A 27,972-nucleotide genomic window follows, 5' to 3' on the forward strand; every position below is an offset into this window, starting at 1 on the left:
TTCATATTCAGGGTTATTTTTTTATTAACTGTTCCTTTGTATTCAAATCAGGTCTCAGAATAATGATATAGCATTTGGGGGAAAAGATGCAGCCCAGTAATCCAGCTGCTGAAGCCAAAATGGAGAAGATCTCCACAGCCACCATGTATTTCCCCTTGGTACTCAAATAGGTTGGAACAAATGATATCCAGACACTACAAAAGACCAACATACTGAAGGTGATAAATTTGGCTTCATTAAAGCTATCTGGTAACTTCCTAGCTGGGAAGGCCACAGTGAAACTGACAGCAGTCAAGAACCCCAGAAAGCCAAGCATTGTATAAAACATTGTGGTTGAACCTTCATTACACACTAGGACAATTTCTTCAGCTATAGAACTCATGTCAGAATCTGGGAACGGGGGAGAAATTATCAGCCACACTGTACAAATGGTAAATTGTGCTACAGAACAAAACAGGACAATAGAAAAAGCCAGCCTATTCCCCACCCATTTCCTCATTTTGGAATCTGGCCTGGTGGCCATGAAAGCAAGAACAACGAGGATCGTTTTCCCTAATATGCAAGAAAGGGCTACAGAGAATATGATGCCAAAAGCAGCTTGTCTCATGAAACATTTTGCTTGGTCAGGTTTCCCAATGAAGAGCAAACTGCAAAGGAACGAGAGCAGAAGAACAATGAGAAGAATGTAAGTGAGGCTCCTGTTGTTGGCTTTGACAATGGGGGTGTCCCTCTGTTTAATGAAGATCCCCAGCACCAAAGCTGTGATGAAAGAAAAGAAGAGACTAACACTGGCCAAGGTGATTCCCAGTGGCTCGTTGTAAGACAAGAAGGTGGTTGTTTTTAGAATACAAAGATTTTTAGCCTGGTTTGGATATTGGACTTTTGAGCATTGAAAGCAGTCAACTGCATCTGGAAAAACAAAACATCATGGTCAATTTCTAGAAATGCTCAGGTAACAGGACTGAGAGTTAATTATTGGGTTTAATTTTTTTCTAATTAAATAATGGCTATTTATATTTAGTGTGATTTTGTAAATAAAGGGCCAAAAGAATGAAGCTAGGGCTAGCTGGTAACATCGGAGAGGCCCCTGAGGCCAAACAAATAGCAAGACAATTTCCATCTGGAGGCTAACAGGGAGGGAAGCCAAGGTGATCCAAGGAGTCTCTCTAGCGAAAAGTAAGCAATAAATCTAACTAATGGTTAGAAACAGCTGGGAAGTCAGGGTGAGCCGGGGAGTGAGCCAGGCTACCACTACAAAGGGAGGAAAACTTTTTGAGAGCTGAGGAGGTGAGCCATGTGAAAGGAGAAGCTCCCGCTGGCTGCTCTGAAGAACCCTAATCCTATTCTGCCCATCCTGCAAGTCCAGAATTGACAAATTCATTATTTTGTTTGATCGGGTAGACACTTTGGAAAAGTGTCTAGCATCCCTTGAAGAAAAGAACAAAACTCAGAAAAGTGAAGCACCAGTATCCCGGGATCACAACACAGCTCAACAACCCAAGCCACAGGAAATCACTAATCCTGCTAGTAACATCTCCATCCTTGTCAAAGACCCGATTAAACGTGTACAGAAGCATCCCAACACTATCTTCTTTGGACCGGATGACACCAATGAATCTGACGACATCACAAAGCTTCGCAAGATCATCAACAACTTCCAGGCATCAACCATCGCTCTTGATGAAATCATTGATGTTTCCTGCAATGGCCCTGAGTTCAAGAATAGTGACGGCTCAGTGGCCTCATGCTTCTGCAGAGTTGTTTGCAAGAGCGAAACTAGCAAATGCAAATTCATGTCCACAATAAACTCATTCGCTAAAAGCTGCACAAACTATAGGAAACTTTGTTCATGGCCCAACCTGTCCATAGTGCAACATGCCCATGCCCACAAGCTCTGCTTGGAGCTCAAAAGATGCCAGGACCAAGGAGAGGCTGACCTGTATCAAACACAAGATCAGTGGCCCACATCCCAACAACTGCCCCCCACAATCAACCAAAACTAGGCATGCATGCCCCCAGTTTCCTCCAGGTTCACCACTAGGGGCTTAAAATGCAAACTACTTAATTGAAGAAGCCTCGCAAACAAAATGCCCAAATAACTCTTGCTTCTAAGTGGGGCCCTATTCAACCTTATTTTTATCTGCGAGATGTGGCTGAATATATCCTTTCCAGACTTCATTATTATAGCAAGTGACTATTACGTTTTCTGGTTTGACCATGAAAATTGTAGAGGGGGTGGTGTTGCTATCATCTATAAAAAGTCCCTAGGTGTGAAAAAGATAAATGTTACACAGGAGCTTGTTCTTCCTGAGACCATTGTCTGTGAAATGTCCCTAAATACCACATTCATTTCTTAGTATGTTATAGAGCCTCCGATTACAACCTCAGTCATACGAACAAGCTAACTGCACTACTAACATGGGTAGCTTCCTACCTGCATCCCCTTATCTTTCTTGGTGACCTCAATTTGCTGTTTATTAATTGGACCCTAAATGAATGTATAACTGAACCTATACATGCAATCCTGTACAATGCTGTTACAACTCTGGGGCTGGAGCAGTTGGTAACGAACAACACTAGGCTCAACAATTGCTTAGATCTCATTTTCTGCAATAGCTTAAACTCAATTTATGGCCTACAGGTTAAAGAACCTTTTTCAAACAGTGATCATAGCATGATTGATTTTTGTCTCAATTTGTGTCCTTGCAAAGAGGGTCATGATGATGGGATTCCAAATTATAACTTTAAAAAAGCCAACTATGATCTCATAGCTGCCAACCTTGCATCTCTTAATTGGCACTTTCTGTTCACAGGTTGTATAACTGCAAGGGCCATCATAACACCTTTTTGCTCAAAGTCAATTGAGTCATTAATCTATACCTACCTAAAATAACTCCAAAGCCAAAAACAAAAACAAATTACCCATAACAATAAGAAAGTTACAATCTAAAATAAAATCTCTTTGGCAAGAAAACAAAACTGGCTATGTAGCCAACTTTAAAAACTGCTACAAAGCCTTATGCTGCCATATAAAGGCCGAATGTACCAATCACCATTGTAAACAGGAGGAAGAGCTGGTAAACTTGAACTCCTCCCGAGCCTTCTATAATTTCATAAATGCCAAACTTAAAGACTCAAAAACTATTCCATCCATAAAAGGGCCTAACGGGGGAGACTGTAATGATGAAGCTGCTAAGGCCAACCTCTTCAATACGTTCTTCAGTTCAGTCTTTGTCAAAAGCAATGGCTGCTGCCCCCCATTTCCTAGTTGTACCACAACCAATTGTAATATATTGATTTTACAGTAGATAACGTTGAAATAGTACTACGTAACCTAAAGCTATCTCTATCTACTGGCCCTGATGGATTATGTGCCTACTGTTTGAAAAAGCTTGCCACTGCCCTAGTTGAATCTCTATGCACGATCTATGAGGTATCCTTAAGAATCAGCTCAATGCCCAACCTATGATCATTAGTCACAGTTATACCTATCTTTAAAAAGGGAAATCCTACTCTAGTAGATAATTACAGAACAATATCATCCTGTCTTACTACTATCCCTGTCTTACTGTCCCAATTTATCTGTACTTACTTACTTTGTTTATGTTTATACCTATACCTGCTATCTTGTACATGTTTGACAAATAAATAAATAAATAAATAAATAAATAAATAAATAAATAAATAAATAAATAAATAAATAATATGCTGATCTTGTGATACATATATTGTTTTTGGTAACTTTTTCATTTTTAGTATTTATATAGCTTTTATCAACCTTGAAGCCATTTTGGAGAATCTTCAGGGCTGCCACAGCAAAGCTGGTTGGAGCTGTGGGAATGGCAGGGGGGAGTAGAGATAGCTGGGGACTTGTAGCCAAAATAAAATTCTTTCTCTTGGGAATCAAGGATGTTCTCATCAGGTGCTGGGGTGGCGTGGATTGAAACCAACTGGAATTGGGTCTGTGATCTGGTTGGACCATGTGATGCAGGGGTGGGATTCAAAAATTTTAGCAACTGGTTCTCTGCCCATTTGCTGGATGGGTGTGGTCATGGTGGGTGTGGCCTACACTGCATCACAGTGGGGATGCATTTTTACCATCCCCAGGCTCCAGAGGCTTTCCTCGAGCCTCTGGGAGGCCAAAAACGGCCTCCCCCGGGCTCCGGAGGCCCTCTGGGGGTCAGAAACAGGCTTGTTTCCAGCCTTCTGGAACTTCTGGGAGACCCATTTGTCACTCTCCCAAGGCTTTGGAGACTTTCCTTGAGCCTCCAGGAGGGCAAAAACAGCCTCCCCAGGGCTCCAGAGGCCCTCCAGAGGCTGGAAATGGGCCCATTTCCAGACTTTCAGAACTTCTGGGAGGCCTGTTTTTTGCCCTTTGAGAACCTCCGCGTGGGTCCTGCACTTACTTGGCATCCAAAATGGGCCATGTGGAGACTCCTGTGAGGGGAGGAGCAGGGTGGGTGGGGCAGCCAGTCCTTGCAACTACCAGTTTGGCAAACAAGATGTAAAATTAGTATCTGGTTCACCCAAACCAATCCAAACGGGCTGAATCTCACCCCTGATGTCATGGACATGTGGACTGAGGGAAAGGAACTTTGAATTTAATTTGGGTGGGGAAAACCTCGGGACCTTCAGAGTTGGGTTTTCACCAGATGTGCCAATATTACATGCCTAATAAATTTGGACTTTGAGGAGCACCTTGGCCACGGAGTTTGATTGCTTGGAATCCTGACAGGTATATCATTGGTTTGATCACCACATTAGAAGTCAGTTGTAGAAGGTTTGGAAATGAGCATTTTGAATCACAGAAAAGAAGACTGAATAGTTTTGCACAACACAACTCTTACCTGTCTCGTTTGAAATTTTCCCTTTTGCACATGGACGGCAAGCATAACAGCAAAATGGCTTCCCTTCTATTTTCACCTTCCTCCATCCAGAATAGCAATGGTCATTGCAAGTAGAAAGAGGTAGAATCTATCAAGAAGTGAAACCAGGATTTATTAAAACTCAAAAGTTTCAGAACATTCTACTTGAATGTCTTTCAAGAATTGATGGGAAAGTAAGAACAACAATTTCACCATTCTTCCTATCATATTGAACATAAAGGGGAAATTGGCAGGATCCTCATCCAATATCCTTCTTTTCCTCCTTCTCCTCCTCCTCCTCCCCCCTCCCCATCATCATCAGAGTTGGAAGGGATCTTAAAAGTACAAGATGTAAAAGTACACCTTGGGTACTTTTATGGTTAGAAGAAGAAAATGTGTTTTGTACCTTACTTGAGAGAAAACAGAATAACAGAGTTGAAAGGGACTTTGGAGGTCTTCTAGTCTCTAAATTAGAGGTGCTAATACATCCAAATTTTGTCAACCTGGGAAAAGTAGTCAGATACAAGGCGATAAATGAAGGAGGGAAATTAAAATCTAGAAAAGAACTCCAAGATGAAGGGTTAGAACTGGAATAATAGGCATACCTACAGATCAAATCACGCTATATGAAGGATAAAAAGGAATGGGGTATTAAAAAAGAATTGATGGCATTAGAGAAAATATTATTAGGAACGGATGAAAAGGCGATAAAGAAAATTTATCAACATCTATGGAATATAGAGTGGCGGAAGAACAAGTAAAGAAAACTATGGTAAAGTGGGCCCAAAATTTTGGTTATAATATTAATATAGATAATTGGCAGGATCTATGAGAGAGAAACAGGAAACTAACAGTGGCCACCACATACAAAGAAAAATTGTATAAAATGTTTTACAAGTGGCACCTCCCGACCACAAGATTAATGAAAATGAGCAAGAAATTATCATCACAATATTGGGAATGCAATTTAGTGCCAGGATCTTTCTACCCCATGTGGTGGTCATGCAAAAAAGCTAGGGAGTTCTGGCACCAAATTAAGGCATGGCTGGAGGACATATTAGAACAAAGCATAGACCTAAAACCAGAACTATTTCTACTAGGAATTATAAAAGAGAATTATAGCAAAGAATCAATATGCTTAATGCTTCATGTGATAACAGCAGCAAGGTTGGTTTATGCACAATACTGGAAGAAGAAATAAATATATGAAGGATAAAAAAATTATACTATGAAGCAGTTGCTCTCTCTGCAATAAGTGATTGGTTTAATTTAACGGAGGAAAGAATTTTGAATATAGAAGGTTATGACTTGCTATATGGATGGCATGCATATTTAATTTATGACAAAAAAGTGGATAAGGCCTTTAAAAATCATGTGTTAAGAACTGCTCTTCTGCGTGTTTGGAAAAAATACTCTTATAAACTAAATTATAAGGTTCCTATGTGGGCAAGTCCTAGACATACAATAGAGAATATAAATATAGAACAGAATCAGGAAATGATTACATATAAAGATCTTTTGTATACTGAAAGAGGTAATTTCTTTGCACATACTAAAAGAAGAAGGGAAAAATTATACTTGGTTTCAATATGAGCAACTATGTGCTAGATGGAAGGAAGATCAGAAAATTGGTATAGAACAGAACAAGGGAAATTTGGCAAAGCAAATTAGAAATCAGTCTCAGGAGCATATAAAGAGATTGTATAATGTGTTACTTGAAATAGATTCTGAAAGGGACTTGGTAAAGGACTGTATGATAAAGTGGGCGCAAAATTTTCAGGAGCCAATATTATTGGAAACTTGGGAAAAAAATTTGGGTTAGAAATGTTAAATTTACGCAGGCACAGAATTTGAGGGAAACTTTTTATAAAATGTTTTATAGATGGCATTTAGATCCTAAGAAATTATCATGTATGTATCCAGATATGCAAGCAAAATGTTGGAGATGTAATTGTGATGACGCTACATATTTTCATATTTGGTGGACTTGTAAGGATATAAAGGCCTTTTGGATAAAAATTTGGTGGATTTCACAAACTGTTTTGAAAAAGAAGATAAAGTTCCTGCCGCAATTTTTTCTGTTGGGAATTATTACGGACTGTACAGTAATTGAGACTAAATTGATTTTAAATCTAATAACAGCAGCAAGATTACTAATAGGACAGTACTGGAAGAAAAAAGAAGTACCTACAATAGAAGAATGGATATTGAAAGTTGCCAATTTGGCTGAGATGGCGAAAATATCAGCCTTTTTGAAAGACAACACGCAAGAAAGTTATTTAAAGGAATGGAAAAAATGGATTGACTATATTCAAAGTAGATATCAGACTAAGAGTTATCAGACTGCCTTTGAATGATTATGATGTATTATTTTTGATTGTTTTCGGGGGAAGTTAGGAATTGATGATTGTAGGGGTATAATTAAGTTGGGATGAAAATTCTTTAGCATATGTTTGTTTTATTTTTAACTATACCTTGTGCTCGTTCCGGGAAGTCGGGGGGGGAGGGGGGTTGTGAAGGGAGGGGAGAGGGGAAGTGGCGGGAAAGGGGGGGAAATTTTTCTGTAAAACTTTTTGAATTAAAAAAATAAAAGCTAGGGAGTTCTGGCACCAAATTAAGGCATGGCTGGAGGACATATTAGAACAAAACATAGACCTAAAACCAGAACTATTCCTACTAGGAATTATAAAAGAGAATTATAGCAAAGAATCAATATGCTTAATGCTTTATGTGATAACAGCAGCAAGGCTGGTTTATGCACAATACTGGAAGAAGAAATAATAAGGAAGATTTTGACTTGCACAGAAATGGACAGGCTGACACTAGAACTCAAAAATAAGAATGCAACAGAATGCTCTAAAATCTGGAATAAAGTGTATTATTGGTTGGAAAGGAGAAAAGGAGTTGGAACAAAAAAGATTTAGGGTCTGTAGAATTAATACTGGATAGTATTAATAAATGTAAATAGTAAACAAATAGTAAATAGATAGTAAATGAAGACAAGGGATATATATATATATATATATATATATATATATATATATATATATATATATATATATATATATATATATATATATATATTCTATATATATATATAGAATAGAATAGAATAGAATAGAATTTTTATTGGCCAAGTGTGATTGGACACACAAGGAATTTGTCTTGGTGCATATGCTCTCAGTGTACATAAAAGAAAAGATACGTTCATCAAGGTACAACATTTACAACACAATTGATGATCAATATATCAATATAAATCATAAGGATTGCCAGCAACAAGTTATAGTCATACAGTCATAAGTGGAAAGAGATTGGTGATGGGAACTATGAAACGATTAATAGTAGTGCAGATTCAGTAAATAATCTGACAGTGTTGAGGGAATTATTTGTTTAGCAGAGTGATGGCCTTCGGAAAAAAATGTTCTTGTGTCTAGTTGTTGTGTGTAAATATATACACACACACATATATATGTAGGTCTTTGGTTATTTGGGTTTTCTCCCGCATAAAATTGGAAGTGTCTTGGCGACATTTCGACGAAGTCTCATTCGTCATCTTCAGGCTTCAGCTTCGTGCTTCTGGGAGCAATGTGTGATTGCAGCTGTTTCTTCCTTTTTAACTGCTGGCTGGGGGTGCGTCCTGTTTGGGTGGGGGCTTGGTTGTGCTCAGATTAGTCTAAGTTGCAGGGGGATTTGAACTGGTGAGCTGCATTGCTGTTGTTTGGCTTCGTGTTCATGGTCGTGCTACATCTTCATAGTGGGTGTCAGTCTGCTGCATGTATGGATTGGAGGGGTTTGAAATGACTAATGTTGCAGCTCACTAATGTACTAACATCCAATGGATTCCAGACAAATAAGATTACCAACCTAATCCAAAAAGAAACCCCCACTAAAATCCAAGACAGAGAACAAGAAAACGGCACAGCCCTCCTCCCATATATAAAAGGCACCACAGACAGAATCAGCAAGATCCTCCACAAACACAACATCAAGACAGCATTCTGCACAAATCAAAAAATATCCACCATTCTAAGAAACACCAAAGACAAAATTGAGTTAGAAAATCAAGGAGTATATGAAATCCTATGCCCCACCTGCCCCACCACATACATTGGACAAACCAACAGAAGAATAAGTGTACGCATTGAAGAACACAAGAACTCAGTCAAAAAAGAGGAACCAACTTCTTCCCTGGTCCAACACTTTAAAGCCAGGACACGATATTGACTTTAAAAAGACCAGAACTATCACCAAAACTGAACACTTTAACAACAGAATAATCAGAGAAGCCATCGAGATAGAAAAACGCCCACACAGCATAAACAAACGAGATGATACCTCCCGCCTACCAGCCATTTGGAAACCCACCCTTATTGACAAATGAGTCCATAACACGAGGAATGACACCAGACCCACACTCACGAGGTCCACACAGGATGTTACCACCACACATCCACCCAGAAAGCAGACCCAAACCCACACTGATCATGAAGCACGACCAAGGACCAGAAGCCAGACCGCAGCTGCAACATTAGTCATTTCAAACCCCTCCAATCCATACATGCAGCAGACTGACTGACAACAAAACTGTTGACCTGGCCAACAAAACTACACCTGGCTATGGATGAAACATGTAACAGTGATATCCATTGTCATCGGGGCACTTGGCACCATGTCCAAAAATTTTACAAAACATTTCAAGAAATTACAGCTTCCTGCAATAACACCAGTGGAACTGCAAAAAACTGTGCTACTTGGAACATCATACATCTTAAGAAGGTGCTTGGTTGATACCTAGGATGCTGGCAGCAGCAACCCACATCAACCATTAGCACCAGTCAATGGTTTTTGTGACGCATTTTTAAATGTTAATATAACAACAGAGTTGGAAGGGACCTTGGAGGCCTTCTAGTCCAACCCCCTGCCCAGGCAGGAAACTCTATACCACTTAGACAAATGGTTATCCATCTTCTTAAAAACTTCCAGTGTTGGAGCATTCACAACTTCTGCAGGCAAGTCGTTCCACTTATTAATTGTTCTAACTGTCAGGAAATTTCTCCTTAGTTCTAAGTTGCTTCTTTCCTTGACCAGTTTCCACCCATTGCTTCTTGTTCTACCCTCAGGTGCTTTGGAGAACAGCCCGACTCCCTCCCCCCTGGCTAGGCATTTCTTATTTATTTATTTATTTTATTTATTTTATTGATCACATTTGTATACCGCCCTATCTCCCGAGGGACTCAGGGCGGTTAACAGGCATATAAAAAGAACATATAAATACAGATTAAAACACTAATAAAAAACTTATTCTAACCAGCCTGATTACCAAAACCAATTAAAATCAATATAAAATTTAAAATTTCAAAAATTTAAAAATCTAAAAAACCTAGTCCAGTCCTGCGCACCTAAATAAGTGTGTTTTAAGCTCACGACGGAAGGTTCTAAGGTCCGAGAGTTGGCGAAGTCCTGGGGGGAGCTCGTTCCAGAGGGCGGGAGCCCCCACAGAGAAGGCCCTTCCCCTGGGCGTCGCCAGACGGCACTGCCTAGCTGACGGCACCCTGAGGAGTCCCTCTCTGTGAGAGCGCACGGGTCGGTGAGAGGTATTCGGTAGCAGAAGGCGGTCCCGTAAATAGCCCGGCCCTATGCCATGGGGCGCTTTAAAGGTGGTCACCAACACCTTGAAGCGCACCCGGAAGGCCACAGGTAGCCAGTGCAGTCTGCGCAGGATAGGTGTCACCCGGGAGCCACGAGGGGCTCCTTCTATCACCCGCGCAGCCGCATTCTGGACTAACTGCAGTCTCCGGATGCCCTTCAAGGGGAGCCCCATGTAGAGAGCATTGCAGTAATCCAGGCGAGACGTCACGAGGGCGTGAGTGACCGTGCATAGGGCATCCCGGTCCAGAAAGGGGCGCAACTGGCGTACCAGGCGAACCTGGTAAAAAGCTCTCCTGGAGACGGCCGCCAAATGATCTTCAAAGGACAGCCGTTCGTCCAGGAGGGCGCCGTTACGCACCTCTCCGTCGGGGCCAATGACTGCCCCAACAGCCAGCCGCGGTTGCAGCTGACTGTACCGGGATGCCGGCATCCACAGCCACTCTGTCTTGGAGGGATTGAGCTTGAGCCTGTTTCTCCCCATCCAGACCCGTACGGCTTCCAGACACCGGGACAGCACTTCAATAGCTTCATTGGGGTGGCCCGGTGTGGAAAAGTACAGCTGGGTGTCATCAGCGACAGCTGGTACCTCACACGAAGCCACTGATGATCCCCCCCAGCGGCTTCATATAGATGTTGAACAAAAGGGGCGAGAGAATCGACCCCTGCGGCACCCCACAAGTGAGGCGCCCCGGAACCGACCTCTGCCCCCCCGTCAACACCGTCTGCGACCGATCGGAGAGATAGGAGGAGACCCACCGATAAACGGTGCCTCCCACTCCCAATCCCGCCAACCGGCGCAGCAGGATACCATGGTCGATGGTATCAAAAGCCGCTGAGAGGTCTAATAGGACCAGGGCAGAGGAACACCCCTATCCTGGCCCTCCAGAGATCATCCACCAACGCGACCAAAGCCGTCTCCGTGCTGTAACCGGGCCGGAAACCGGACTGGAACGGGTCTAGATAGACAGTTTCATCCAGGTGTAAGGAAACTGATATGCCACCATACTCTCTACAACCTTCGCGGCGGGTTGGAGACCGACGATAATTACCTAAAACAGCTGGGTCCAAGGCAGGCTTCTTGAGGAGGGTCTCACCACCGCCTCTTTCAAGGCGGCTGGAAGACTCCCTCCACCAAGGAAGCGCTCGTAATTGCCTGGAGCCAGCCTCGTGTCACCTCCTGGGTGGCCAGCACCAGCCAGGAGGGGCACGGGTCCAGTAAACATGTGGTGGCATTCAACCTACCCAACAACCTGTCCATGTCCTCGGGAGCCACAGGGTCAAACTCATCCCATAAAATATCACCAAGACCACCCTCGGACGCCTCCCCTGGGCCACTGCAATTTTGGTCCAAACCGTCCCGAAGCTGAACGATTTTATCGTATAGATAACCGTTAAACTCCTCAGCACGTCCCTGCAACGGGTCATCCCGCTCCCCCTGATGAAGGAGGGAACGAGTCACCCGAAACAGGGCGGCTGGGCGGTTATCTGCCGACGCAATGAGGGAGGAGGCGTAGCAACGCCTCGCTTCCCTCAGTGCCACTAGGTAAGTCCTAGTATAGGACTTCACTAGTGTCCGATCCCTGGCTAGGCATTTCCCAGTCAGGAAAATCAATCACTGCATCAAATATAGGCTGACTGCTACCCAGATACAATGCTTAGCAAATGGAAACTTGAAAATCTGGACATGCCATTTAAGAATGGAAAATGTTATTTTTTTGTGGGGAAAATCAACATTCAGATAAATGGAACTATTTAACAGAAAAAATGAGATATTTCTTATATCTTATTATTACAATGTGACTTATATGATAGCTTTAAATACTTTAGTAACTTTCAAATATATTTTTCAACTAGACAAGCTTAAAATGACAGCAGGAATAGACACCAGCTACTGGATTAAATTCTGCTAAAACCAAAAGGATTTAATGAGGATATATCAGTAAATTATTTTGCTATACAGAGATTTAAGCAGGGGTGAAATCCAACAGGTTCTGACAGGTTCTGGAGAACAGGTAGTGGAAATTTTGACTAATTCGGAGAACCTGTAACAGAAATTTTGAGTAGTTCGGAGAACCAGTAGTGAAAATTATGAGTAGTTTGGAGAACCAGCAAATACCACCACTGGCTGGCCCCAGAGTGAGTTGGGAATGGAGGTTTTGCAATATCCTTCTCCCAGGAGTGGGGAAGGAATGGGGATTTTACATTATCCTTCCCCTGGAGTGGGGTGGGAATGGAGATTTTGCAGTAACCTTCCCCTGCCACACTCACCAAGCCACACCACGCCCATCAAGCCATGCCCACAGAACCGGTAGAAAAAAAATTGAATTTCACCACTGGATTTAAGTCTTTGTATTTCAAAATCTCTGGTGATTATTTCTTCATCTTTGCAGTTTTTGGCCTGACAACTTTAAGGGTAAGATCCATTTGAATAAACAATTCTGGAAACAAAAAGGAAAAGGGAAGAATATACAGTTTGAAATCTGAGCAAGAAATACCTGGTTAAACACGGTAGGCCAGGTGATGTCTTGTGCAGAAATGGTGAATATCTTATCTGGAGAAACCGCTGGGTCGATCTTTCCAACTTTGGATTTCACAAAGGTCTTGTTTGGGAATGTGACCCAGTTAATAATGTCAAATCCAGTATCTAAATCCCCATTTTCATTAAAGGAAATTTGCTCTCCTGCAGTGTTATTAAATGACATGATTCTCAAATAGTGATGTAACTAAAAGGAAGCAAAGATTGGTAATTAAAAAAGAGGGGAAGGGGATGGAAGGGAATGGGGACAGAGAGAAAGAAGGGAGGGAAATCAATTTCAATGGTATTAAGTTATGGATAACTTATGGTTATGGTGTTTTGAACCTGTTCCAAACAGGCACATTTTGTTGCATCTTAATCATTTTCCCCATATTGTTGTATCACTGTTGTAGCCTTGCTACCTATTCACAGTTACAAAGCTTTCTCTAGGTCCCAAAAGGGTATGGAAAACGAAGTAGCAGGATACTTAAAATCATAAGTGTCATCGGTGTATCCATAAGAGTAGGACAGAGCATTGCATTAGCAAGAAGAGCAACGGGAAATGTTCATTCAGTCTCTTATTACCTGCCATGCCTTTTGAGTCAAAGACATTTCTCTCCCAACTTCCATCCTTGTTCTGTGTTTGGGGGGAAACAGGGCTTGTAAAGCATGTGCCACAGCATAAACTGCATTGTAGGTGTTGTAACTCTGTCCAGTCATGGTGGTGTCAAACACAGACTTCGGTAGATTGTCCAACTTCTCTTCGCCTGTGCACAGCATCCCAGCATCTTCATCTAAATTATCTTTAGGAAAAGAACATTCAAAAACCTGTTCCCAAAACACTCTCATTAAATGGTCTTCCGGTTCTGAAGTTGGGTTTCTCATTTGAACGAATTTATTAAATCCAGAAATCTCCTTGGAAGACACTTCAAAACTTATAACACCATGGAAAATGTCCATAGAGAGAGTTTTTTGAAAGGGAACGGATGTAAACTCCATCTGGGCTGGAATTATCCAAACTTTATCTTTTCTCTCGATGTTTAAATCATCAAAGTCTCCATAATAGGGCAATATTCTAAATAGGAAGGTGACTTGGTTTTCACAATATGCGATAATGACATTGGTAGTGCTGTTCATGAGAGTAATGTACAATTTGTTAAAAGCATTATTATCTGCTGTCATAGCATTCGAAAATCTTTCCTGGGGCATCTCCTCCATGAACTCAAAGCAGATATCATGTTTGGAAAACAATGGAACAGCATTTTGAATGAATCTGTCTCCACTCTCATTACGTTGGAAATACAGCCCAATCCATGTCCACCTAAAATACAACAGCAACCGGAGAATACCCACAATTTGTTGGTCTCCATCTGGGAAAAAGCGATGGAAGAAAGCAGCTTGTATCTTGTCATCTCTCATAGGAGAAGATCCATATATCAACTAAATGTAGGGGGGGAAAGGGGGGGACATGGTTTTCCAAATTGAAGTATTTATTATTTTTGAAAAATCTTTTCTTAATTCATGGTTTTTGTTGTAAACATTAATGCAAACATTAATAGATATCTAATCTTGTTCATAAAAAACCTGATGTTTACTATAGTAGTATAATTTCAAAGCTAAAGACAGAAATGCATTCATTTATGACCAAGATGGCAAAATCGACCGTTTTAATTAAAGGGAACAATTTACTTAGTTTTGTTTCCACATGGAAACCACTTCTGAATTTACACTTAAAATGGAGAAAAAATGAAACTGATTTTAGATTTTGATGATTTGATCGACTTTGATGTTATAGAAATGGTTTGAATTAACTGGAAATGTAAAAGATTGAGGTTGTAGCTTTTTCGTATACCCAACTGAGACTAAAAAATCGGAAACCACTGCAATTAAAAAAAAAATCAGAAATCTTAAATCTAGGCAACAACTGCGGAACCAAGGGGTAGGTCTAGCTTGGTGGCCTTATTTCCAAATTCAGTCAAGATATGAGAAAGGCGTTAGAACATAGGGTTTAAAGAAAGAACCAACAGCATTTGGATGAAAAACTGTTTTATTTATATATAGGTATGTAGGTATAGGTATGTAGGTCTTGGCATTTTTGGATACTCTCAACCTTACACGGGAAAAGAAAATGCCGAAGACCTATATAAGTATGTATATATAATTTACGGAACTATAAAATGGAGGAAGAAAAAGTTAAAGGAACAATGATTGCCTGTGCAAAATTGACTATAGACTCAGCATACAAAGAAAACCTTCACAAAATGTTTTACAGGTGGCATTTACCACCTGCGAGATTGGCGAAAATGTTCAGTAACCTATCCTCCAAATGCTGGAAATGCAACCAGACCCCAGGCACCTGTTACCACATGTGGTGGATGTGCTGTAAAGTAAGAAAATATTGGGAGAATATACATAACTGGCTGGAAATGATAACTGAACAAAATATTAGGTTTAAACCAGAAATATGTCTGTAAGGTATGCTATCAGAGGGTTATGATAAAGTGACCATATATTTAGTGTTACATATACTAATGGTAGCAAAGATCACATCTGGGGTGAAATCCAGCAGGTTTTGAGAGGTTCTGGAGAATCGGTAGAGGAAATGTTGAACAGTTCAGAGAACTGGCAAATATCACCTCTGTCTGGCCCCAGATTTGGGTGGGAATGGAGATGTTATAATATGGGGAGGGCATAGAGATTTTACAGTATCCTTCCCCTGCCACACCCACCAAGCCATGCCCACAGAACCAGTAGTAAAATAAATTGGATTTCACCACTGGATCACATATGATAAATACTGAAAAAATATGAACATCCCACCGGACAAGCTTATCTTTTTTTCCTTTACCTTTCTTGATATCAAAAACATTTATTATATATTTTATCATATTATAGACATTAATAAAAACAATTAAAAGAAGAATGTCATTCAGGAAATGTTATAACCATCTCAGAATTGACTCTCCCTAGTTCATTGCAGTGTAAATGCAGCTGAGGGGGGAAGCCCTTTTAGGAGGACAAGATTGATGTCAATCATTTGAGGTAATCCAGACCATGAAACCACAATCTTGCAAGTGTGAAAACTTTTCCCTACCACTGGTTTCATCTACAAAGTTACATTTAAGAAAAAGAACACAAATAATCAACATGATGAACAATGTAGTGGCGACCATATGACATAGATGTGTTTAGGAACTATACTTGATTTACTACTAAATCTGAATCCAAACTAATTAAAATGTTATGATTCTTTAACTTATAAATACACTTAATAGAAATGTTAATATATTTTCATCAATTCTTTTTCTCACCATGTTTTAATAATAATATTAAGTATTCATGGACTTGATTAAACAATTCAATGTATTAGTATTTGGGAATATTTATCTTAATCTTTATATTACAGAATGACCCTTCCTTCCTTCCTTCCTTCCTTCCTTCCTTCCTTCCTTCCTTCCTTCCTTCCTTCCTTCCTTCCTTCCTTCCTTCCTTCCTTCCTTCCTTCCTTCTTTTCTTGGGCCCTGGTGGTTTGGGCTCAGATTTTTTTTACCAGATCATAATCTAGACTATAGTTCTTCCTCCTATCTCTCAAAGTCATTGTCACAGCCCATGATATGTATTTCAAGAGCAAATCTTACCTGGGGCATCTTGTAGACATTCAAAACGTTTGACATGAAGGGACAGATGTGAGAGTTAGGTCCTGCAATAACAGATACTGCCCAGTCCTTAGTATCACACTTATAATTGGGGATGAATCTGCCCCGTGTTGAGAGGAGCTCCATTGAAGCCAAATAGGTCCATCTCGCCATGAAATAACTGTTAAAGAGGTGCATACCCAGAGTCATGTTGAATAAAATGTGATTGTTTTCATTGATCTCCTTTACAGCAAAAACCAAGGCCAGGATATGTTGGTAGTTCTGTAGAAAAAACCTACAGAGATACATTACAAATCATATATATTCTCTTAAAGAATGTGGCATTACATATACTTTATTTACAATTCTGCTAAATTCTAAGCAGAAAAAAACCCCAGATTGCATAGTACCATGCAAGAAGAAAGCATGTAAAACATTATTTTGGGAAAATGGCCTTGGAGAAAATATTTTTTTAAGCCAGCTGTTATGATTTCTAAAAATGATTCACTAGGATACTGATGGATTGCTTGAAGGGACATTAATAATAACATTATGATCTACCTGTAATTCTCAGACCTACTTCTAAGTCTTGTATCTTTAGCTCTTCAATCTTCGCCTTGGGTATCTTTATGGATAGAGGAAGAAAATGTATTTTAAACCTTACTTGAGAGCAAAGAGAATAACAGAGTTGAAAGGGACTTTGGAAGTCAGGAAACCCTATAAAAACCTCCAGTGCTGGAGCACACACAACTTTTGGAGGCAAATTGTTCTACTGATTAATTGTTCTCACTGTCAGGACAGTTCTCCTTAGTTCTAGGTTGCTTCTCTCCTTGATTACTTTCTATCCATTGCTTCTTGTCCTACGTTCAGGTGCTTTGGAGACTAGGTTGACTGCCTGTTCTTTGTGGCAGCACCTTTGATATTGGAACATTGCTAACATCTCCTTTTTTTCATTAAACTAAACTAGATATACCGAATTCCTGCAACCGTTCTTCGTATGTTCCATACAAATGATGATTGGACTCTTTTTCTGGAATCCCTTATCCTAGAAAAAGATGTAAGGGTTTCATTGGGGCAGCCCTACAGTTGTACTCCATACATGCTGAACAAACAAATTAAAAAGTACTACATAGTGCCATTGTTCCCTAACATTCAGAAGAAAAATTAAACTGTTAAAGGTTGACATTCAATTAGCTATAAACAGTGTTTCAATAGTAGAGCACTGAAAATTCATTCCACAGAAAGAAAATGAGAAAAGCCCAATATAATAATTGAACAAAAGCACTGCGGTGAAATCTGCCTTAAACATGTGCATATGTTCATGTGTTCGTAATTTATTTGTCAGGTAAAATGTATCAGTGGAAATCCATTTCTATTATCTTAAGAATGAAGGAACCAGGAGAAATAATTTGTGCTGCAAGCAATACCACTAATTAACTCAGTCCAGGCATATTCTTAGAGAAAGATATCTGGTTCGAGACATGCTACAGCTAAGAAAAGAAAGTCTTTACATGAACTCATCAGCCAGTTCTTCAGATGGATGTCTAGTGAAATGCACTTGATCAGACATCACGTAGAACTGAGAGATTATTGCAGCTATCATAAAATCTCCTGACAGAAAATACTTGTGCTTATTAAATGGTGATATCCCCACAGCACATTCTTTGCGAGAAGTACGAGAAATAAGGCATGTAACCCCTGGCAACAGGACTGCTGTTACTGCCATGAAAAATACGATCTCTTTCAAGAAGATTTTCATCACCAGATGTAAACCAGTTCCATCTGCAACAATGAAACATTAAAAAAGAAGAAGCAGTAGCTCTCATTATTTAGAATAGTCTGCATATATATTTTTTCTCAGATTGTGACATTTCTAGCCCTCTGGTTCCACAAATAATAGCCACCTTTCAGTCTTCACCTGTTTTTGGGGGAGTTGTCCCTTGGACATCCCTAAGGATTTGAGAAGAAGTTGCATTACTGAGTCTCTGCTTGTAATTATAAGAGAAATCGATGGCTGTTCAGTGAAGCTCCTTAGAGATTTTGAGTAAGAAATAGAATGATGACATCCATGGGCTCAAGAATCAAAAGGTCCATAACTGACAATTATACAGGAGCTAGAAGGAAAAAAACCCCAATTCCAATGAAAAAATGTCATTAAAAAAAACATTGTGCTAATTCTGTGCCTTTAAAGATGGCATTTTCTGGGACAATAGAATATTGTCTCCCACCCTGATGAACTATTGGAAGCACATTAAAAAATGACTGATCCAAAAAGTCAAAGATAGGTGGACCCAACCTGTAGTAGACTTCCCCAAACACCCCTTTATTCTATTGAGGAGGTCTTTAACTACTTTCAGTTATTGTATTTATAGTTCAATTTTATCATGAAGCTTGGTTTATTTTTAAATAATTTTTATTAAACTTTTAACTTTTAAAAACAAAACAAAGAAAAATACAACAAAAAACCAAAACACATTAAAAACACATAACAGACATAACATTACATATTTTACAGCTTGCCGTATTGACATAAATATATATCATCGGTTCTTATTCAATCGTTCCTCTACATGCTTACATTTACTTTGGTATCTATTTACCAATCCGTCCTTATCCGGTTAACACAATTCAATGGTTTACACTTTCTAATTTTAACTTAATTAGGTTAACGTTCCAATTTCTTATTTTGATTTCTTTTTTTCTAACCAATTATATAATTTATTCCACACTTTGTAGTATTCCGACTCTTCCCTTTCCTTAATTTCTAGCGGCATCTTGTCCATTTCTGCACACTGTAAGATTTTTTGGATTATTGTTTCCTCTCCTGGAACATTGTTTTGTTTTCATCCATATGCAACAGTGATCCTTGCTGTCATTAATATATGAAGTATTAGGTATTGCAAAGATTTGTCTATTTTTGGGTTAATTATTTCTAATAAATAGAGTTCTGTTTTAAATTCCATTTTAGTTGGGTAATACCTTCTAGCCAATTTTTGATTTTTTGCCAAAAAATTATTATCTTGGGGCATATCCACCACATATGGTAGTATGTGCCTAACGTATACCCACATCTCCAACAATTTGGTGGTGAATTTGGGAACATTTTGGCCAATCTCGCTGGTGCCAAATGCCATCTATAAAACATTTTATACAGATTTTCTTTATAGGCTACTGCCATTGTTAATTTATAATTTCTATCCCACAATTTGTCCTACTTTTCTAATTCTATGTTATGCCAGAAGTTTTCGCCCAACAGATCATCATTTCTTTTACTGTTTCATCTTCCATTTTGTATTTTAAGAGGAAATTGTAAATTTTTGTAATCATTTCCCCCCCCGATCCTAATAAAAGTTTGTCTATATCCGATTGTTCTCTATGTATGCCATATTGCTCCTGGTCTTTCTTGAATCTGGTTTTTATTTGTAGATATGGCCACCGTTCCATGTTTACTCCTTGTTTCAAATCTTGAATTGGTTTTAATTCCCCTTTTTCATTGAGTAGCTCTGCATATCTTATCATTTTGGTCAAATTCGTGGTATTTGGGTGTAATATTGCTTCAATAATTGATAGGCAAACTGGGACTTTTGTATAATGATCTTTCTTAATTTTCTCCCAAGGTTGTAAAAGGGCATTTCTTAATAAAGTTTGGTTTAAATGTCTTAATAAGAGCAGGTCTGTAGGTTTCTAAAAATCCTTTGGGATTGGAGCAGGGTAATGCCTCATAACTTAGCAAATAATAAAGAAATATCTTTGGAAGTCAGTTTTTAATTGTGCTACATTTACAAGGTGAATAAATTTCAGAACACAAAGTTCTAAAATCTTGGAAAGGCCCATTTTTAACACAGTCGCAAAATAAAATATTGCTTGGATCTTTTAACTTATTTCAATGAGTCAATGAGTTCACTGTTAATTTATATTCTCAAAATAACGTAAAGTGGGTCATAATTTTCCACCCAGGTTAATGAATGACATGAGCCTCCATGTGATCAAACCATGTGATTGAACATGTCCTTTAATATTCTGTTGGTTGTTGTCAGATTCCTATGGGGTTATGAGCTGTGGTGGTACAGTGGTTAGAGTGCAGTACCGCAGGCTATTTCTGCTGCCTGCTGCCTGCCTGCAATTTGGCAGTTAAAATCTCACCAGGCTCAAGTTTGACTCAGCCTTCCAGTCTTCTAAGGTGGATAAAATGAGGATCCAAAATGTTGGGGAAATCTGCTGACTCTGTAAAGTGCTTAGAGAGGGCTGTAAAGCACTGTAAAGTGGTATATAAACCTAAGTGCTATTGTTATTATGTAGGGGTCATAGCTGGCTCTATAGGCAAAAGAGGAAATGCAAATCTGAGGTTCTTGTCTGAGCTAATTTGGTCAACCTCTGCCTCATTGTTAATCTGAACTTCCAGGTGAAGTTTGGACTGCTCTGGGAGACATGGCTTGTGTTCTGAAAGGGTGTTGGGCAATTCCTATTGTGGCTTAATGCAGGGGTGAAATGCTCCCGGTTCCCACCGGCTCCCCCGATTAGGTAGCGATGGCAGCTTCTGGTTCAGAGGACCGGTAGCAAAAATCCCTGGCCCCGCCCCCCCTGCCCCTGCTGAGCCGCACCATCAGCAGAGGGGTTTTTTTTTTAACTTTTAAAAGTTTTTCTTCAGCCAAAAACATGCCTTTAAAAGAAAAAAAAATCCTCTGATGATCACGGGGCTGAGCAGGGATCATCAGAACACTTTAAAAGTATTTTTTAAAAAAACCTCTTCAGCCGAAGGGGGAAAAAAGGAAAGGGGGGGGATTTAAAAGGCTCCTCTGGCCATCCCAGCTGAGTTCCTCATCACCAGAACCTTAAAAAATATGTTTTCTACATGTTAAGAGGTTCTGTGCTGCTATGAGGGAACTTCAGCTGAGATCGTCAGAGGAGCTGACTCTAAAACTTTTTTTCCTCTGGCAATCCCAGAGGAGTTTCCTGATCCTAGCAGGCTTTTAAAATCACTTTTTAACAGCCCCCACTTATAAAAGCCCCCACCCATGCCCATCCAATGCCCCCTCCTCACTTACCTATAAATACTGCTCCTTTCGGGCTGGCAACGCAATGCTTACTTCAGCTACTGATTACAGCCTGCTTTGACTGCCTGCTTTGCTGAATGAGGAACTCTGGGAGTTGAAGTCTACAAACCTAAAGCTACTAAAGTTGGAGACCCCCTGATCTAAAAAAATAAATAAAAATAATAAAATAAAATATTTGTGCAGCTTTCTGAGATTTGGTGTGTTTCTGTAATATTTCACTCTAACTACACAAACACACAAAATCTCACAAAGCTGTATGTAGCATTTTGTTTGTGTGTGAGTCAGTTGTGTTGTGTGTGTGTAAAGTGTGAAAGTGTGAGGTTCCTGCTTGTTGCAGGGGCCATTTTGGGTGAAGTGCAGCTGCTTTTACATTGTGTGTGAGTCAGTTGTGTTGTGTTGTTGTTGTTGTTGTTGTTGTTGTTGTTGTTGTTATTATTATTATTATTATTATTATTATTATTATTATTATTATTATTTATTTATTTGATTTTTATACCGCCCTTCTCCCAAAGGACGCAAAAGTAAAAAACAGACAATACAATATACAATTTAAAATGCAAATTAAAAAACTTATTATAATCAGCCTAAGAACTTTAAAATATATAAAAAACTAAAACCCCATTTAAAATTAGTAATAAGAAATTTAAAATCGATAAAACTTAAGCCAGCCCCGCGCGAGTGAAAAGATGTGTCTTCAGTTCGCGGCGAAAGGTCCGAAGATCAGGTATTTGGCGTAAACCCGGGGGAAGCTCGTTCCAGAGTGTGGGAGCCCCCACAGAGAAGGACCTTCCCCTGGGGGCTGCCAGCCGACATTGCTTGGCGGACGGCAGCCTGAGAAGTCCCTCTCTGTGAGAGTGTATGGGTCGGTGGGAGGCATGCGGTAACAGCAGGCGGTCCCGTAAGTACCCAGGCCCTAAACCATGGAGCACTTTAAAGGTCGTAACCAAAACCTTAAAGTGCACTCAAAAGGCCACAGGTAGCCAGTGCAGCCTGCGCAGGAGTGGTGTTACATGGGAGCTACACGTAGCTCCCTCTATCACCCACGCAGCTGCATTCTGGACTAACTGAAGCCTCCGAGTGCACCTCAAGGGGAGCCCCATGTAGAGAGTATTACAATAATCCAAGCGAGAGGTAAGAGCGCATGAGTGACTGTGCACAAGGCATCCCGATCAAGGAAGGGGCGCAACTGCCGAACCAGGCGAACCTGGTGGAAGGCCCTCCTGGAGACGGCCGTCAAATGATCTTCAAACGACAGCCGTTCATCCAGGAGGACACCTAAGTTGCGCACCCTATCCTTTGGGGCCAATAACTCACCTCCAACAGTCAGCCGTGGCTGCAGCTGACTGAATCGGGATGCCGGCATCCACAGCCACTCCGTCTTGGAGGGATTAAGCTTGAGCCTGTTTCTCCCCATCCAGACCCGTACGGCTTCCAAACACCGGGACAGCACTTCGACAATTTCATTGGGGTGGCCCGGGGTGGAAAAGTACAGCTGGGTGTCATCAGCGTACTGCTGGTATCTCACCCCGAAGCCACTGATGATCTCACCCAACGGCTTCATATAGATGTTGAACAGAAGGGGCGAGAGGATCGACCCCTGCGGCACCCCACAAGTGAGGCACCTCGCGATCGACCTCTGCCCCCCTGTCAACACCGTCTGCGACCGGTCGGAGAGATAGGAGGAGAACCACCGATACACGGTGCCTCCCACTCCCAATCCCCCCAACCGGCGCAGCAAGATACCATGGTCGATGGTATCAAAAGCCGCTGAGAGATCTAATAGGACCAGGGCAGAGGAATAACCCCTGTCCCTGGCCCTCCAGAGATCATCCACCAATGCGACCAAAGCTGTCTCCGTGCTGTATCCGGGTCGGAAGCCGGACTGGAACGGGTCTAGATAGACGGCTTCATCCAGATATCGGGGTAGCTGTCGCGCCACAGCACTCTCTACAACCTTCACAAAAAAGCGAAGGTTGGAGACCGGACGGTAATTACCCAAAATAGCTGGATCCAAAGAGGGCTTCTTGAGGAGGGGTCTCACCACTGCCTCCTTCAAGGCAGCAGGGAAAACCCCTTCCAACAAAGAAGTGTTAATAATCCTCTGGAGCCAGCCTCGTGTCACCTCCTGAGTGGCCAGTACCAGCCAGGAAGGACACGGGTCCAGTAAACATGTAGTGGCGTGAAGCCTCCCCAACAACCTGTCCACGTCCTCGGGAGCCACAGGGTCAAACTCATCCCAAACGGACTCAACAAGGCGTGCCTCCTCTCCCTCGCTTGGATCATTCCAATTTCGGTCCAGACCATCCCGGAGCTGAGCGATTTTATCGTATAGATAACCACTAAACTCCTCGGCACGTCCCTGCAAAGGGTCATCCCGCACCTCCTGATGAAGGAGGGAGCGGGTCACCCGAAACAGGGCAGCCGGGCGGTTATCTGCCGACGCAATGAGGGTGGAGGTGTAGGAACGCCTCGCCTCCCTCATTGCCACTAGGTAGGTCCTAGAATAGGACCTAACTACTGTCCGATCAGCTTCGGAACGACTGGACCTCCAGGTGCTCTCTAGGCGTCTTCTCCGGTGTTTCATCTCCCTCAGCCCCTCGGAGAACCAAGGGGCCGGACGAGATCTGCGCCGGGTCAGAGGCCGCAAAGGCACGACACGGTCCAAGGCCCCAGCCGCGGCCTGTTCCCAGGCCACAACTAGTTCCTCAGTCGTGCCGTGGGCCAGATCCTCAGGGAATGGCCCAAGCTCCGTCAGGAACCTCTCGGGGTCCATCAGGCGCCTGGGACGGAACCAACGTATAGATTCCGTCTCCCTGCGATGGTGAGCAGTGGTTCGGAAGTCTAGGCGAAGGAGAAAATGATCGGACCATGACATTGGTTCTGTTACTAAATCATCTAATTCCAGATCATTTAACCACTGTCCAGAGATATAAATCAGATCCAGCGTGCCTCCCCCCATGTGCGTAGGGCCATCATTTACTCGAATCAGGTCCAAGGCCGTCATGGAAGCCTGGAACTCCCGAGCTGCAGTCGATAACAAGCCAGCTGATGGTAGGTTGAAATCCCCCATGACTAGAAGTCTGGGGGTCTCAACCGCCACAGCGGCAAGTACCTCCAACAGCTCGGGCACGGCTGTGGTCACGCAGCAAGGAGCCAGGTACGCGATCAGCAAGCCCAACTGATTCCTATGGCCCCACCTCACATAGAGGGATTCACAGCCGGCAATCTGAGGAACAGTGGCCTCCCTCGGCTCTAGATCTTTCTTAATGACAACCGCCACCTCCCCACCCCTGCCTTGGGCCCTTGGCTGATGAAATGCTCGGAAACCTGGAGGGCACAGCTCAACAAGGGGAACCCCCCCTCTGGACCCAACCAGGTCTCTGTAATACCCATAAGGTCCGCAAACTCCCCCTGAATAAGATCGCAAATCAGGGGAGCTTTATTAGCCACGGACCAGGCATTACATAACATCAACCGAAGATCCAAGCTCTGAGGATCATGGCCGCCCGAGGAACGGGTAGGAACTGAGGGGCCGGAGCACGTGATCGCTTTCAAACATCGAACACGTGCTCCCAACTCTCGATACGGCCCCCCCCTCCATCATATCTGCCTCTCCCACTAACCACACAGATGGAACCACCCTCATCGTCAGGAACATCACCCTCCCCCAAAACCTCCGGACCTATTAAAACCCCGCCGCAAACACGCGCAGTGACTGGCCCCTCCCTCGGCGGGCTACCCCCAGCACCCGCCCTTACTTTCCCCCCCTTAAAAATTCCCTATCTAAAAATCCCCACAGGTTCTTGTTGTGTTGTGTTGTGTTATGTTGTGTGTGTGTAAAGTGTGAAAGTTGGTTTTTGATACCTCTTGTTTTGTATACTTTAATTATTTTTATTATTTATTGTTATTGACCACGCCCACCGTCATCTGACCACCAAGTCACACCTACCAATTAAGCCACGCCCACAGAACCGGTAGAGAAAATTTTTAGATTTCACCCCTGGCTTAATGGCTTTGTACTGTGTTGGATCTTGGGTGAGGGTCTGATCCAGGGGTGAAATCTAAAAATTTCCTTTACCGGTTCTGTGGGTGTGGCTTAATTGGTGGGCGTGGCTTGGTTGTCACATGACTGGATGGGCATGGCCAATAACAATAAATAATAAAAATAATAAACAAAGTATACAAAACAATAAGTGGTACCAAAAACCATCTTTCACACTTTACACACACACAACACAACACAACTGACACACACACAATGTAAAAGCAGCTGCACTTCACACAAAATGGCCCTTGCAACAAGCAGGAACCTCACACAGCCACAAAAAGCTCAAAAACCAACTTTCACACTTTACACACACACAGCACAACACAACTGACACACACATACAAAATGCCACATACAGCTTTGTGAGATTTTGTGTGTTTGTGTCGTTAGAGTGAAACACTACAGAAACACACCAAATCTCAAAAAGCTGCACAAATATTTTATTATTTTATTTTATTTTATGTATATTTTTTAGATCAGGGGTCTCCAACCTTAGTAACTTTAAGGTTTGTGGACTTCAATTCCCAGAGTTCCTCAGCCAGCAAAGCCAGCCAGCATTAGTTGCTCACTGAGGAAATAGATTAGCTAGCAACTCTTTCTGTCTGGTGCTGAAAGTGAAACTGCTCCTTTCAGGCTGGAAAAGCCATGCGTTAGATCAATAATCAGGTAAGTCCCTTAGAATCTCTTAAAAGGAAGTTTTCTACTTGTAGAAAACATGTTTTTTAAGGTTCTGCTGATGAGGAACTCAGGTGAGATCGCCAGAGGAACCTTTAAAAAAAATTTTTTAAAGTTTAAAGGCTCTGCCGATCTCAGCTGAGGGGCAGGATCCTCAAAGGCTTTTTTTAACTTTTAAAGGCATGTTTTCGGCTGAAGAAAAACTGCTTTTAAAAGTAAAAAAAAAAAACCTCTGCTGATGGTGTGGCTCAGCAGAGGCAGTGGGGCGGGGCCAGGAATTTTTGCCACCGGTTCTCCAAACCAGCAGCTGCCATCGCTACTGGATCCGCTGAGCCAGTCCGAACCGGGAGCATTTCACCCCTGGTCTAATCCTACCATTCTGCTTATGTTCAGACTTCATTGTAGGGCGTTTTAAAATATCCTGTGCTGAATAGATTTCTGCCTGTAGTATTTGCTTTGCTTGTGAATAGAGCTACTTAGATACTTGTCTTCCTCTTTCATGTTTCTCCATTTCTCCTTTAGGGAAATGTAATATTCTGCTTTTTCTTAATATTCCTTAAAACATTTCAATCTTCTGGGAGGGGGTAGATGTTTTAGAGGATTGCAAGTAATTCAGAACTCATCACCAGATGTGCAGCCAACCTCCATTTCTAGAAAGAATGCAGAGAAGAGCAACAGAAATGATTAGGGAACTGGAGGTTGAAAGATGAAGAATGATTGCAGGAATTAGATATGTGGGGTTTAATGAAAAAAATTGGGGTTATATGATTACAGTGTTCTGTCATGTTTCCCCAAAATAAGACCCAATGTTATACTTTTGGGGGCTCCAAAATAAGCACTATAGCTTATTTTCAGGAAAACATGATTTCAAAGTAATCATCCTGTGAAGGGGGACCAACAGTATTCGCCAACAGCTGAAGCCTGCTGGTCCCTTGGTTGGCAAATTCTGTGCTCCACAGCCCACAAAGCGCAGGTGAGTTGATTCCCTGTCCAAGCAGCATATGGAAGTAAAGTGTGAGAGGAAGGCTGGCCATATGGACATGCCTTGAGGACTGTGGAAAAGCAGAAAGTCGGTGGGCTGCAGTTGGCAGACAGCCTTGGAAGCCCATGGTAGCACCAGCAGCCGATGGAAACAGAGGCGCAGGGCAGAAGGCACGTGATTTGAATGCACCATGCAGGATGCAGGCAAGCTGAGATATGTGAAGTTGAGCCTCCCGTGGCTGCTCGCCACTCCAGTAGGCTTGTATTCACGTATCTTGGCTTGTCTGTGGTTTACAAAGGCATGTCTGGATCACCTCCCTTCTGCCCTTTGCTTTTGCCTCCATCTGCTGCGGGTGCCACCATGTGAAGAGAAGCCTCTTGTGACTGGATGCTGCTCGAGAGCATCGAATCTTGGCTTTTCCACAGCTCTACCTCCATCTACTGCTTGTACCTCATGATGCCGGGATCTTCTGCGAGGAGACGTGAGTGCCCAAACACCATCTCCTCACAGAAGATCCCGGTGCTGGGAGATGTGTGCATGTTCTCT

The 27,972-nt window shown here is 41.9% G+C and overlaps 1 protein-coding gene across 1 annotated transcript; it reads right to left on the reverse strand.

The window, feature by feature from the left end:
* Window positions 1–13: 13 nt before the first annotated feature.
* On the reverse strand, window positions 14–27,965 carry LOC131197925 (vomeronasal type-2 receptor 26-like). The gene is made up of 7 exons (XM_058182428.1): window positions 27,877–27,965; window positions 18,345–18,449; window positions 16,671–16,848; window positions 13,618–14,472; window positions 13,013–13,240; window positions 4,848–4,974; window positions 14–909 (listed from the first exon to the last, which is right to left on the reverse strand). The coding sequence occupies exons 1-7, from the start codon at window positions 27,963–27,965 to the stop codon at window positions 14–16; spliced, it is 2,478 nt and encodes an 825-aa protein (XP_058038411.1).
* Window positions 27,966–27,972: the final 7 nt, after the last annotated feature.

The sequence above is a fragment of the Ahaetulla prasina genome, chromosome 4, assembly GCF_028640845.1.
Source record: "Ahaetulla prasina isolate Xishuangbanna chromosome 4, ASM2864084v1, whole genome shotgun sequence".
Lineage (NCBI taxonomy): Eukaryota > Metazoa > Chordata > Lepidosauria > Squamata > Colubridae > Ahaetulla > Ahaetulla prasina.